The sequence below is a fragment of the Prionailurus viverrinus genome, chromosome A2 (genome assembly GCF_022837055.1).
Source record: "Prionailurus viverrinus isolate Anna chromosome A2, UM_Priviv_1.0, whole genome shotgun sequence".
In the NCBI taxonomy this organism is placed as follows: Eukaryota; Metazoa; Chordata; class Mammalia; order Carnivora; family Felidae; genus Prionailurus; species Prionailurus viverrinus.
Window position 1 is genome coordinate 5,366,533 of NC_062562.1, and position 15,081 is coordinate 5,381,613.

Sequence of the window (15,081 nt, forward strand, 5' to 3'; positions counted from 1 at the left end):
GCCCATTCATTGCCTCGGTTTACCGGAATTGGAAATACACATTGAGCACACAGGTCTGACGTCTTCAGACCTACAGGGAACACTGGCGAGAGGGTACCCCCAAGATAGCCTGTAGATTTTCTTAAAAGTGTAACTTATGAATATGGTCCTTGGTCTTCTGGGTGAGTGGTGGGTGGAAATATCGGGGGTAGGGTCGGAGAGAGCACAGTCCCTGTTGTGTGGGCTCTGCCCTTGCCACTACCCCTGGCCTCCGACTTGGGGCATTTTGCTGTGTGACCCTGGAGAACCGCTGCCCTCCTCTGGGCCCCTCCCGAGGGAGGCCCGCGGCCAGGGCGCCCCTCGGCCATCCCAGGCGGTGCCACGCGGTGACCCGATCTCCTCCCGGGCACACGCCCAGCTCGCGCGCAGCCCAAGACGCGCAGTCGTGCTTGGGGCCGCCCGCACACTCGGTTTCATCCTTTCTTTAACTTCTTCCGAAGTTCCATTCTTTGCAGGCCCGCCCTGCAGGGTCTGCATCCTCGAGAGGACCCCCCCCCCCCCCCCCCCCACTCCACCGCTGCCTCCCAAGACACACACCCTCCCCGGGGCCCCCGGCGCGGACCGCCTAGCGGCGGTCACAGCCGCGAGCACCACTCCGCCGACCGAGCCCCGCGCGCCCGGGGGCGGGGCCAGAACTCCGGCAGCACGCCCGTTTATTGGCTGAGCGCGAGGGCGGCGCTGCGGCCGCCGCCACTGCCCGGCCCGGATTCCACGGAACGGAACGCGCCTCGGGCTTTGTACTGCGCGGCTGCTGGCTCGAGGGGGCGGGGCCCGCCCTTGGACCGCCTGTCCGTTAGGAACTACACACACGCAGATACCTGCAACCGACCAATCCTGAGGCTGCCTTCACGGGGAGCCACCGCCCCCCCCTTCCCCAGGCCCACCCCCTTCCTGGCCTGCGTGCGACGCCGTATGTCTCCGAAGAGCCTCGCAAGTCAATAACACACGCATCTGGAAAGCGAATCGGTTCGCGCGCGCGTGGGGGCAGCATTGTTAGGGAAATAAAAGGGAGCGTCCCTGGTTCAAGGACACGCGTCCTTGCGGCGTCGCTTCTCGTGGGTCGCGGACTCGAAAGGGTGTCTGCTGACCCTCCCCGTCCCCACCCTCCACCCCCCACCCCCGCCGCCAGCTGTCAGAAGGTCGCCCCAGGCCCTCACCCCACCGTTAGATCATCCTCTGGATTTCGGCGGGAGGGATTTCCCGGGGTGGGGGTGTGCCCGCGCCCGGGGGGCTCGGGGATGCGGGCCGGGTGTGGGGGAGAAGGGCTGCGAAACCGAGTAAATGACCCTGCAGAGTTTATAAAATTCACACTTGCAAAGAGCCGCGGGGCCCTGCGGGGAATGTGTCTGCAGGCCCATGACGCAACTGTTCCGTTTGGAAATTTCTGGAAAGCAGCAATTTCGGGGATAATAACTCTTGAAGATTTTTTTTTTTTAAACTACAGGCTTTGGAAAGAAATGTAACAAAATGTTATTAACATATGTCGTGCTATGGAAACATACCTTTGGCTTTCTTTTGCTTTTTACCATATAGCTTCTTAATGAAGAAAACCTAAACCGATTTGAACTTTAAAAGGCAAAGAGAAAAAGAAGGTGGCTGTATTTTTCTAAGCCTGTCGCTGCGCTAGTCTTTCTCACTCTTCCAGGGTTTAAATGTCACTTTGGTTTGTTTTTTTTTTTTTAACCTTTTTGTTTTGATGTAGCTTTTAAGTTTACAGATGGGATGCAAGGATTGTATTCAGATTCATTAGTTGTTACGTTCTCACCGTATTTTATCTCTAAAGTATTTATGTACAAACCTTATGCACATTTTTTTCTTTTTCCTAAACCATTTGGGACCATTGTAGGCATACTGCCCCTTTACCCTTATTTCTTAAACCTACACAGCAGCAGTACAATGATAAGAATCAGAAAATCAACACTGAGGCAGTATTTTAATCCACAGCCTCGTGTATAAACCTCTCTCTTGTGCCAGCGTTGTCCTCCTCATCAATACTATTTTTTTCCTGGCCCGGTTTCAGATCTATGACCACACTTCTTATTTAGTCGCTTTGATTGTTGATTTTGTAATAACACAAAAACGATCTTAACCTTCTTTAAAGCTCTCAGCGATACCTGCAGCTCTACATAGTTCTGCTGGAACTATTGAGGATAGAATTATATAATTGATCAATAACATTTATTAATTGTCTACCAGAGGCTTTTTAAAACTGTGTGTTCAAATAGATGTCAGGGTAGTACACATACATACAGTGAAAAAAAAAATCAAATTTGCTGGTAGGTAAGGATGTTACTATCTACCCTCCAAGCTCATTTCCCTCCCTCCCAGAGGGACATATGTTGCATTTGTCCTTTTCTCTCCCCCTCCCTGTTTATTTTTAATTTAATTTAATTTTTTATTACAGAGAGAGAGAGAGAGAGTGGGAGAGGGGCAGAGGGAGAGAGAGAGAATCTTAAGCAGGTTCCACGCTCAGCACACAGCCTGACACAGGGCTCGATCCCGTGACCCTGGGATCATGACCTGAGCCGAAATCAAGAGTCAGATGCTCAACCAGGCGCCCCATTCCTTCCCACCCCCCTTTTAAAGTTATAATTTATATACAGCAGAATCCACTCTTTTTTGGTATAAAGTTGTGCGGATTCTGACCACCATCACAGTCAAGATACGGAATGGTTCCTCATCCCCCCAAATTCCCCTGGGCCCCTTTCCACTGCTTCCTCGGTTTCAGCCTCTGGTGACCACTGATGTGTCCACGGTCCCTGGATATCCTGTGAAAGGAATCCATTCGTGTATAGCACCTGAGACTGGCTTCTTACCTCAATACAGTGCATTTGGAATCCCTCCACGGTGTAGACATCAACACTTCATTCTTTGTTGATTGCTCAGTAGTGTTCATTGTGCGGAGGTATAATGTTTATCCGTTCCCCAGTCAAGGGATATTTGGGTTGTTTCCAGTTTTGGGTGATTACCAACGCAGCCACTATAAACACCTGAATACAGGTCTTTGTGTGAACATGGGTTGTTTGTTTGTTTCTGTTTCACTTGGGTAAACCCCTAGGTTGTGTGGTAAGGATAAGAGTATGTATTTATACGAAACTACCAGACTGGGGCACCTGGGTGGCTCAGTGGGTTACGCGTCCAACTTTGGCTCATGTCGTGATCTCGTGGTTTGTGAGTTCGAGCCCTGCATTGGGCTCTCTGCTGTCAGTACAGAGCCTGCTTCCGGGCCTCTGCCCCACCCTCTCTCTTACCCTCCCCTGCTGGTTCTCTCTCTTTCTCTTTCTCAAAATAAGTAAACTTTAAATACATCACCCTTTAATCTGAAACCTTAAAATTCTTTAAAAAAGAAAAGAAGAGGAGAAACTTCTAGACGGTTTAATGAACTAGCTGTCCTGTTTTGCGTCCCCGCTGTTTGTGCCTTTCCTTTCTCCACAAATGTGTTACATTCTTCAGACACTGCTCTGCACCTTGCTTATGTCGCTTATTGCCATCCTGGAAGTGACTCCAACGTCGGAATGCATTGAGCTGCCTTCGCTTTTTATGGCTGCGTACTATTCCACTCCTCAGTCCACAGACGTGTATTCACGTGGGCTCTTGCTATGGACCTTCAGGTTGTTTGCAGTCCTTTACTGTTATAAACCCAACCGGTAATGTCCTGTAGGGTGTAGACTTCTTGTCCAGGTGTCTGTGTGCACACGTTCTCTCTGGTCTGTGGGGTGATTCCTAGGAGAGGAAATACTGGGTCAAATTATACTTGCCTCCTTTGCTTTGAATCTCCTCCTCCTCCTCCTCTTCTTCTTCTATTTAATTTTTTTAAACGTTTATTTATTCATTCATTTACTTATTTATTTATTCTTTGAGAGAGAGAGAGCGAGTAAGCATGAACAGGGGAGGGGCAGAGAGAGAGGGAGACCCAGAATCCGAAGAAGGCTCCAAGCTCTGAGCTGTCAGCACAGAGCCCAGTGCAGGGCTTGAACTCACGCACCATAAGACGATGACCTGAGCCAAAGTCGGACGCTCAACCTGACTAAGCCCCCCAGGTGCCCTTGAATCACCTCTTCTTAAGTAAGTTGACATTCTGGTTGTTCTCTCTCTCTACGGGAGGCATCATTTGGTGGGGAGCATTGCACGCTTGAGAGGGTCCGGCCAGAGGGTTCTGACACGGCTGGCTTCTCACTCTGTGGGTTTGTTTTGAGGTCCATTATCAATCTTCCTGACAGGGTATAGTGGAAAAACCACCTGAGATAAAGTTTCAGGAAGGTTGTGGCTGCTTTTGCTAGGGTAACTGGAGGCCAGGGGTTTGGGGAACCTTTAGGGAGAAGTGGGAGGGCACAGGGCCAACAGCCCAAGGCACCTTGTGGGGCGAAAGGGAGATGGTTGGACAAGGAACTTGTGTGTTTGAAAGACAGGACTGACTGGTGCTGGTCTCTAGGAGGTCTGGGTGGATGTTCCCTACACAGCATGCACCTGTCCTGGGAAAGTGGGCAGACCCCGGACCGCTTGGCGGTTTCTCGAAGAGGCTGCCATTATCTTTGGCTGTCTTTGGCAGAAAGAGCCCAGGGTAGTGGCCCTCTGAGCCTGGGCAGCTGGGACGGCTGGGGCTCGGCTGGTGTCTACAAGAGGGGGCGGGTCGAAGTGCCTGGGGAGAGAAAGTCAGCCCCCTCCTCCATCTGGTCGTTTTCCATCTTGCACAACCTGTGGTTTTCATAACCCAGCCTGGGGAGGGGGGCAGGGGCCAGCCCAGTGGCATTTCTATTAAATAAGATGAAAGTACTCGGAAACAGAATGGGAGACACCCAGAGGTGGCTTATCACTATCAAAGCACAGCCTTCAAAAGTTTAACAACACAACTTTTATGTAAAGAGGGAAAAAAAAAAAGGGAAAGAACACCCAGAAACACATTTCTTGTAACCCTTTAGTGAGGGGGGCCCACAGGATGTCAATGCCAAAGCATTTGTGGTCACTGAAATAGGATTGCCCCTTAGGTTCGGGGCCACTTAAGGTCCCCTGGGGCCACACCATTGTCATCTGTGAGAGGTCATGTCTTCTGTTGGATAAACGTCATTTACAGCGTATCCATCTATGATGTTTTATTTATTTACCTTTTACAATTTTAAAGTTTTTTTTATTTTTACAATTTTTAAATTTTTTTATTTTTGAGAGAAAGAGACAGAGCGTGAGCGGGGGTGGGGGGGGGGGTCAGAGAGAGAGGGAGACACAGAATCTGAAGCAGGCTCCGGGGCTCTGAGCCATCAGCACAGAGCCCGACGCAGGGCTCGAACGCATGAACCGTGAGATCATGACCTGAGCCAAAGTCAGATGCTCAACCGACTGAGCCCCCCAGGCGCCCCTGCTGGGTATCCGTCTATGAGATGATGTCTGACTCCCCGGAGCCTAGGCCCTGACAGAAATAGTGACGCAGTCACAGGTATGTGTCCCTGAGCAGAGGCCAGTAAGCCATCCAGCCCCTTGCCTGCTTCTGTAAATAAAGTTTTATTGGGCATAGCCCGGCCCGTGCTTGCGTGACTTCTCTGGGGCCGCTTTGCAGAAAAAGCTGGCCAGCTGTGCCGGAGAATGAGCTGCTTCTCAGGTGGGCTCCAGGGTGAAATTGAAAACCCCAGCCGTCCGCCTCCGGCCTTGTGCGCAAGTGTTGAGTATTTTTTCTTGGCATTGTCTAGGCCGGAAGGCTTATGTGTTTGGGAAGTTTTTGTTGGGCCTTTGCTAATGCTTCTTTTGAACTCAAGGGCTGACCCTTAGACACAGCCCCAGCCCAGGAAATAGAGCCTTTCCTGCCTGTTCTCACATATGCCTTCCCGGAGGGTGTGGTCTTTGTGGGTCCGAGATAATTATTGTCTGCCTTCTATATTGCTTCCTGCCCTTGAGTTTCGGCCCTTGGGTTCCTACAAACAGGTCGTTAGTGATGATAGCGATCATAATAATAGCACCCGTAGTAGCTAATGTGTATCAAACCGATGTGTGGATCGAAGGATTCTGGGCCTTTTCCGCATCATCTTGTTTAGTTGTGAGAAATTAAGGGATTGTTGTTTACAGACAAGAAAACTGAGGCTGTTGCTTTAAAGACATCTTTGTGGTGTGCCCGTGGGGTGGTGGGTGCTGTGTTGCCAAAGTTGAGTGTAGGTCACTTCTTCCCTGGGCCGCATGGACCCTGTGGGTGGCCGTGGTGATTCTTTATTTCTATTTTTTAATTTAAATCCACGTTAGTTAACATATAGTGTAATAATGATTTCAGGAATAGAAGCTCGTGATTCATCACTTACATATAACACCCAGTGCTCATCCGAACAAACGCCCTCCTTAATGCCCATCCCCCAGTTAGCTCATCCCCCCCACCCAGCACCCCCTCCAGCAACCCGCAGTTTGTTCTCTGTATTTAAGAATCTCTTATGGTTTGTCTCCCTCTCTCTTTTTATCCTATTTTTGCTTCCCTTCTCTGACGTTCGTCTGTTTTGTTTCTTTTTTTTTTTTTAAACGTTTATTCATTTTTGAGACAGAGACAGAGCATGAATGGGGGAAGGTCAGAGAGAGAGGGAGACACAGAATCCGAAACAGGCTCCAGGCTCTGAGCTGTCAGCACAGAGCCCGACGCGGGGCTCGAACTCAACGGACCGCAAGATCATGACCTGAGCCGAAGTCGGGCGCCCAACCGACTGAGCCACCCAGGCGCCCCTCATCTGTTTTGTTTCTTAAGTTCCACATAGGAGTGAAATTATGTTTGTCTTTCTCTGATTTATCTCGCTTAGCACAAAACCCTCTAGTTCCATCCACGTTGTTGCAAATGGCAAGATTTCGTTCTTTTTGATTGCCGAGTAATGCTCCATTGTGTATATATCCCACATCTTCTTTATCCATTCATCCATCGATGGCCATTTGGGCTCTTTCCATACTTTGGCTGTTGTGGATAGTGCTGCTATAAACATGGGGTGCATGTGTCCCTTCAAAACAGCACACCTGTGTCCCTTGGATAAATGCCTAATAGTGCAATTGCTGGGTCGTAGGGTAGTTCTATTTTTAACTTTTTGGGGAACCTCCATATTGTTTTCCAGAGTGGCTGCACCAGTTTGCATTCCCACATGGTGATTCTTTAGGCCCAGGAATATCAGATTCAGAGCCTAAAGATCAAGGTTTAGCTTTGGCCCTGCTGCTTCTCAAAAGGGCCTGTCTTCTTGCCTCTGTGAAATGGAGATAATGAGGGGGGGACCTGGGTGGCTCAGTCAGTTAAGCGTCTGACTCTTGGTTTCAGCTCAGGGCATGATCTCACAGTTTGTGAGTTCGAGTCCTGCATTGGGCTCTGTGCCAATAGCACGGAGCCTGCCTGGGATTCTCTCTCTCCCTCTCTCTGCCCCTCCCCTGCTTGCTCTCTCTCTCACTTTCAAAATAAACAAAAAAAAAAAAAGAAAAAAAAAAGAAATGGAGATAATAGCACTTACCCTGTGTCCCTGCTTTATTAGAATTAAGTGAGGGGCGCCTGGGTGGCTCAGTCGGTTAAGCGTCCGACTTCGGCTCAGGTCACGATCTCGCAGTCCGTGAGTTCGAGCCCCGCGTCGGGCTCTGGGCTGATGGCTCAGAGCCTGGAGCCTGTTTCCGATTCTGTGTCTCCCTCTCTCTCTGCCCCTCCCCCGTTCATGCTCTGTCTCTCTCTGTCTCAAAAATAAATTAAAAAAAAAAAAAAAGAATTAAGTGAGATTCTAATGGGTGATATGTAATCCCTAAAAAAAACCTACACAGACATTCCCCCATCGCCCCACTTTGCTCCTATTAGAGCTTCTTAGTTCTTTTTGGGTCCGTGACACAAAAAATCCGAATATGCACCCATGCATCGATGCTCCGATTTTTGTGTGTAAATTTTCACCATTTGTGGGGCACCTGCGGGAGGGGATGGGTCTTAGATGCCCTCTTGAGCCAGCGGCTAAAAGTTGGGTGCTTGGAACTGCTCCAAAGCTGTCGCTTTTGCCTCCTCTCTGGCTTGTCCGAGATGTGTCTGCTGAACTGCAGGTGCGAGCCTCGTTTGGAGTGAGTGTCGTGGCAGTCGGTGTAGCGGGTGGAGACGTGGCCTGTCTCTAGCCTTCCCTCTAGACTCACAGTCAGCAAGCAGCCAGGATCGTTTCTGAGAGCGAGAAATACTACAAGAAAAATGTCATCACATAAGGTGCTGGCACACGGTTGGGCAGGAGGGAGTGACTTCCAGCGGGAAGGTCGGAGAAGGTCTTTCAAGAGTCCTGGGGCGGGGAGGACGGGAAGGAGTCAGTCACGGGAGGATCACAGCCAGGGTGCTTCAGCCAGTCGTGACAGCAGATGCAAAGGTCCTCGGGCAGGACCGAGCAGGGGTGGCGGGGTGGATGAAGCAGGGGGTGGGGGCGTTGGGTGGGGGAAGAGAGGAGATTCAAGTGGCTGCTGTCTGGGCCCCGGGGGACGGACTCTGAGAGGCCAGTGCAGGCTAGACCTCTCAGCCTTGGTGAGGAGTTCACTTTCCTTCTCGAAGCCTGTGCTGTCCGGTGCACGACCCAGTGGCTACTGTGGCTGGTAAAATTAAGAGCGAGAATGAACAATGAAAAGTTTAGTCCCCCAGTGGCACTTGGAACCCCTGTGCCTTCTTGGTGGGACAGTAAAATGGTGCGGCTGCCGTGGAAACCAGTGTGGCGATTCCTCAAGAAATTACAGACAGAATTACCGTGTGATTCAGCGACTCTGCTTCTGGGTATATACATAAGAGAATTGAAGGCTGAGTCTTGAAGAGACGTTTGGGTAGCTGTGATCTTAACAGCAGTATTTACGATGCCTCACAGGTGGAAACATCCCCAGTCAGTGCCGACTGATGGATGAGGGAATCAAGAAAATGGTATATACACACAACAGAATGCTTTTCACCCTTAAGAAGGAAAGCAGTTCTGACAGTTGCTACAACATGGATGAGTCTTGAAGACAGTATGCGCAGTGGAAGAAGCCAGTCACAAAAAAGCCAGTCCTATGATTCCACTTGCAGGATTCCTGTGCACAGAGATCGAGAGTAGATGGTGGGAGCTGGGGGTGGGGAAGGAGGTGGGGAGGCAGTGTTTCATGGGGACAGAGTCTCAGTTTGGGGAAGGTGAGAAGGTTCCGGAGACAGGTTGCCTGACAGTGTGAATATACCTGGTGCCTCTGAGCCGTGCCCTTAAAAATGGTTTTAAGATGGTCAGGGCGCCTGGGTGGCTCAGTCCGTTAAGCATCTGACTTCGGCTCAGGTCATGATCTCGCAGTTCGTGAGTTCGAGCCCCGCATCGGGCTCTGTGCTGACAGCCCAGAGCCTGGATGGAGCCTGCTTCGGATTCCGCGTCTCCCTCTCTGCCTCTCCCCAGCTTGCGTGCACTCTCTCTGTCTCTCTCAAAAATAAGCAAACGTGACAAAAATGGTTAAGATGGTCAGTTTTATGCTATGTGTACTTTGCCACGATTAAAAATAATCGCCACCCAGGGGGCGCCTGGGTGGCGCAGTCGGTTAAGCGTCCGACTTCAGCCAGGTCACGATCTTGCGGTCCGCGAGTTCGAGCCCCGCGTCAGGCTCTGGGCTGATGGCTCAGAGCCTGGAGCCTGTTTCCGATTCTGTGTCTCCCTCTCTCTCTGCCCCTCCCCCGTTCATGCTCTGTCTCTCTCTGTCCCAAAAATAAATAAACGTTGAAAAAAAAATTAAAAAAAATAAAATAAAATAAAATAAATAAAAATAAAATCGGTTCCTCATTGCACTAACCGCACACGACAGCCACAGGGAAGAGGTAGCTACAGTGTTGGGCAGCGCAGCCTGAGAACATTACTGTCCTCGTAGGAAGTTCCAGCCGACGGTGCTGCCCCTGTGTGAGCGCGGCTTCCGGGGCCACTTCTGTTTCCCAGGGCGGGTCGTTGGGGTCCCGCGGGGGCCGTGAAGTGGCTGCAGCAACAAGTCTGAGGGCTGGGGGGAGGGGGTCAGGAACACTCCCCAGCGTCCAAACCTTGTCTCAGGCCACGCAGAGTGCGTGAGCCAAACAGGCTGTGCCGGGGGGGGGGGGGGGGGGGGGGTGGTCTGTCCAGCCTCAGGGAAGCCGCCTGTCCGAGGACAGATCTGCCAGCAGCCTGGGAAGGGAGGGACTGAAATCAAGGGGTAATTAGGAAGCGACGTGTGGCGAGATGTGGGGAGAGAAGGGATAGGTGTTGAGCCGCTGTGGGAAGCCAGGGCAGAGTCCAGCCTTTGGTGGACAAGCTCACTTGCGTGGGACAAGAAACTGCCCCAGCCACAAAATCTATGCAAGCCTCTGACCTCCCCATCTGCAGGGCCTTCCCCTTTCTTCCTGTTCATTATCTCCTTCATTTGCAACCGAAACGTCTCCCTCCCCTTACCTCCAGCCAGGAGCTCCGTACCTTCTACCTTCGCAGGTACCCATTTGTGTGTTTAGGTAACTCATCTGCCTCCGCCATTAGACCTCGCACTCCGGCAGGTGGGTCTGCGGCCACCTTGTCCCTTGGCTGCGGTATCTAGATCGGGGCGGTCAGATGGCCGTTGAAGCGATAAATGGCCACTGGCCCGTTAGCTTCACCTTCTCGTACCTTGGTTTCCCCGTTTGTAACGTGGAGAAAATGGGCACAACGATATATCTGGTTACATGGCGGTATTAAAGCCGCGTGCCGGAGCCGGCTGGCCAGAACCCGATGATCACGTTTTCAGGAGATGTGTGCCCTGGTTATTGAGGAAGCGGTGATCAAAACGTGCATGATGCAGACTTAACAAATTACATTAAAAACAAAGGTAATGGATCCTCACCCCTTCCTATGATCTCACTACATTTTTCTGTTTCTTGTGCCCTTGAAGTTATTTGCTGCTGTTACCGCTCTATGGCGGATATGCTGTTTAATGCTCTGCTACAGTGTGTATCTCTTTGTTTTTTTAAGTTTCTTTATCCTGAGAGAGAGCGCCTGCGAAGGGGGAGGGGACAGAGAGAGAGAATCCCAAGCAGGCTCTGCACTGACGGTGCGGAGCCCGACGCGGGGCTGGAACTCACAAACCCGTGAGATCGTAACCCGAGCTGAGATCAGGAGTCGGATGCTTAACCGACTGAGCCACCCAGGCACCCTGATAGTTAGTACTGTCTCTTACTGGTTCCATGTGCAACAGTATCTCTCGTACCTTAAAATGGAGCAAGGCGGGGGTGTTTACACCGTGGAAATTTGCAGAGGCTGCAGGTGGGAACCTCTCTGCCTTCCTCCCCGGAGCGGTCTTAAATGTTTACGAGCACGCCGCAGGTTTGGGGGACTGGTGGCGAGCAAGCACGGTAGACCTGAGACTCTCGCTGTTATTATTTTGTTTGGCTTCCCCCTCCCTCCTCCAGACTCTCTGTCTGTGCACACGGCACCCGGGCGAAGCTGTTGACCAGCTGTTTTTCCTCTCCCTCCAGTTTGTCCGACCATCTGCAAGTCGCACGGCTGCACGGCCGACGGCCTCTGCTGCCACAGCGAGTGTTTGGGCAACTGCTCTGAGCCCGACGACCCCACCAAGTGCGTGGCCTGTCGCAACTTCTACCTGGACGGCAGGTGTGTGGAGACCTGCCCGCCCCCCTACTACCACTTCCAAGACTGGCGCTGCGTGAACTTCAGCTTCTGCCGGGACCTGCACAATAAATGCAAGAACTCCCGGAGACAGGGTTGCCACCAGTATGTCATTCACAACAACAGGTGCATCCCTGAGTGCCCCTCGGGGTACACGATGAATTCCAGCAAGTGAGTCTTGGGCGCGGGTTCCGGGGAGGGGGCGGCGAAGAGGGGAGGCCACGTGCGGTTAGCACTGTGTGAGAAACACGAGTTCACGGGCTATGAGTAAGGGGGCGGCTGGCGACTGGCTCACATATATACATATGTACACACACACACACACACACACACACACACACACGCTTGGATCTATGCCAGTTCTGCCTCCTGTTTTTGGTCCTGGCCTTTGGAACAGGAATCGACAAACCTTCTATAAAGGACTGGAGAGCAAACGTTTTTCAGTGTCTTACCCACCATTAAAATTTTTTTCTAATTTTAATTTTATTTTAATTTTAAATTAAAAAAAAATTTTTTAAGTTGGGGCGTCTGGGTGGATCAGTCAGTTAAGGGTCCAACTTCGGCTCAGGTGATGATCTCGCGGTTGGTGAGTTCGAGCCCGGCGTCAGGCTCTGTGCTGACAGCTCAGAGCCTGGAGCCTGCTTCGGATTCTGTGTCTCCCTCTCTCTCTGCCCCTCCCCTGCTCAGGCTCTGTCTCTCTCTCTCTCAAAAATAAATGAACATTAAATTTTTTTTCAAGTTTATTCATTTTGAGAGAGAGAGACACACACACACAGAGTATGAGTGGGGGGTGGGGGCAGAGAGTGAGGGAGAGAGAGAGTCCCAAGCAGGATCCGAACTGTCAGTGCAGAGCCTGATGCGGGACTGGAACTCACGAACCATGAGATCATGACCTGAGCTGAAACGAAGAGTCAAACACTTAACTGACTGAGCCACCCAGCTACCCGCTCTTACCCACCCTGTTAACGGTTTTCTGGGCTTAGCTTTGGTAATAGAAGACATAAAGACAGAGGTCCTTGGTTTCCCCTAGAATCCTTCCCACAGACAGGACTGTCCCAAATGATGTAGCCGCCCAGATGTTACAACCAAGAACAGAGCTGAGGTTTTTATGTTTTCCCCAACTGGAGCCAGACGGCATGCTGAGATTAGCCTGGAACACAAGGAGGAGAGAGACTCTGTTCTAGACTGTTCCCAGGGCTTTGTTACGTTTTGAAGGACAGTGCCATGAAACCATTTCCTACTGTTTGGGTGAGAAATAGGGTTTTCTCTTTTCGGAGGTGAGTCAGATTTCCTATACACATTGCAGACTTTTTGTTCATGATGTTAGATTTTCAGATGAGCTATTTCAGTGTCTAGGGCCATAACCAAGTTTAAAAAATCTGTTTCCTGGTTTTTGTGTTGAGGTTGGGACCCCCCCCCCGGAACCCCCCCCCACCCCCCGCCCCCCGCCAAACAACAAAAAAACAAATCAGAAACAGACGCACGTCCAGGGACCTTGAGCTGATCTGCTTACGTAAAAAATCTTCCTCTTCAGACTTGAGAATTAGCCAAGCAAGCGTGTTCTGGTGGGAAATTTTATTTCCCCGGGTGGAGTGGGTGGGAAGGAAAACACTCTTTTTTTCAGTTCTTATGAGCCTCTCTTTGAGTGTTTGTGAAACCTGCAAGTACAAAATGTTTTGTTTTACTTGTTTTTGATAGAACCTATCAAGTGGCTTTGTTGACCAAAAATAGGCTTCTATAAATCAACTTTGCGCGCCAGACAGGGTTGTTTTTGTGTTTTTTTTTTTTTTTTTTCCTGGCCAGTTTATCAGTCAGGTTGGGAAAATGACCATAGTCCTTTTGATTCATTTCTGTTTTTTGTGTTTTTCCCATGTTTGAAATACAGCATGGATATTAACATCTTCCGGTGAGATGTTTGTTTCAGAGACATTGGCTTTAAATAAAAGGTCTTTTGTTTTTTTTTTTCCTTGACCGTAACTGAGACCTGAGACATAGACGAGACTTCTTTGTTGTGCTTGCTGATGGCCCAGTGGCCCCCCCCAGAACCAAAGCCCCAAGGAACCGGCAGCCTGCCCTGTGATGTCTGGGTCCTTTACCAAGGGGAAGAGGGCAGAGGGGACAATGCCAATTGTGACTTGTCATAGCAATATTTTACTTCGTTGGCTTCAAAAAAAAAATCAATAGCTTTCCGTCTGAAGTTTTTATTATTATTATTTTTAACGTTTATTTATTATTGAGAGACAGAGAGACAGTGCGTGAGCATGGGAGGGGCAGAGAGAGGGGGAGACACAGAATCCGAAGCAGGTCCCAGGCCCTGAGCTGTCAGCACAGAGCCCGATGCGGGGCTCGAACTCACAGACTGCGAGATCATGACCTGAGCCAAAGTCAGACGCTCAGCTGACTGAGCCACCCAGGTGCCCCTGAAGTTTTTATTTTATGAAAGACTTTAGCTCTTTCTTTCTTTTCCTTCCTTCCTTCCTTCCTTCCTTCCTTCCTTCCTTCCTTCCTTCCTTTCATCTTTATTTTTTGAGAGAGAGACAGAGTGTGAGCAGGGAAGGGGCAGAGAGAGAGGGAGACACAATCTGAAGCAGACTCCAGGCTCTGAACTGTCAGCACGGAGCCCGACGCGGGGCTCGAACTCACGAACCGCGAGATCACTGCCTGAGCCGAAGTCGGATGCTCAGCTGACTGAGCCACCCAGGTGCCCCTAGTGCTTTTATTTCTAATGTGGTTTGGTATCAAATAAGGCCAGATATAGATTCTTCCATTCTTGTGGTTTATCCGTGAGATGGTTTTTGGTATTTTCAGAACTGAGGTCTGGGAACCTACATGATTCCTTAAAAAGCTTTAGATCACTGTCTACGGTCACTTTGAAGTCCATGGTGCGAGCACCTGGGTGCTCTTTCCTGGGATGAGGAGAGTGAATATTTGGGATGAATATTAAGAGTGCAGTGGGTGTGGGGCATCCCTGTTCCCTCCCCCTAGAATACTCTGCCCCTTGATCTTTGCATGGCTCACTTCTCCTCGTCCAGGTCCCAGCCTAAAAGTCACTTCCTTTGAGAACCCTCCCCTACTTGACGGCCCTGTCTGAATTAGCATCTGACTACTCCTGGGCACATCACACAACTGTCACTCTTTTCACGGCCTTTACCACTAATTGATGTTTTAACTGCCAATATGTTCATTTTACCCCACCTGACTATAATCTTTCACAAGTGTATCGGTTGGCTCCTGCCGTGTAACAAACCGGCCAGCACTTAGTGATGTAAAACAGCACTCATTTCTGATTTTTAATGATTTTTGTGGGTTGACTGGTGGTTTGTCTGGCCTGAGCTGAGCCAGCCATGACGGATGGTATCCGATAGCCTCTCATATCTTAGATGGGCAGTCAGGGCCTCTCTCTCCACGTGGTTTCTCAGCCAAGTAGCCAAGAAGGGCCTGGCCCCAGTGTACAAGTACTTTTCAAGTCTCTGCT

General features: G+C 50.4%; 1 protein-coding gene across 2 annotated transcripts in view; it reads left to right on the forward strand.

Annotated features, from left to right (window-relative positions):
• INSR (insulin receptor) overlaps positions 1 to 15,081 on the forward strand; it is a 142,295-nt gene that overhangs the window by 74,498 nt on the left and 52,716 nt on the right. For both annotated transcript variants that reach the window (XM_047828799.1, XM_047828806.1), the window contains exon 3: positions 11,456 to 11,777. In XM_047828799.1, the coding sequence (XP_047684755.1) occupies positions 11,456 to 11,777 (322 nt within the window). The remainder of the gene's footprint in view (positions 1 to 11,455; positions 11,778 to 15,081) is intronic.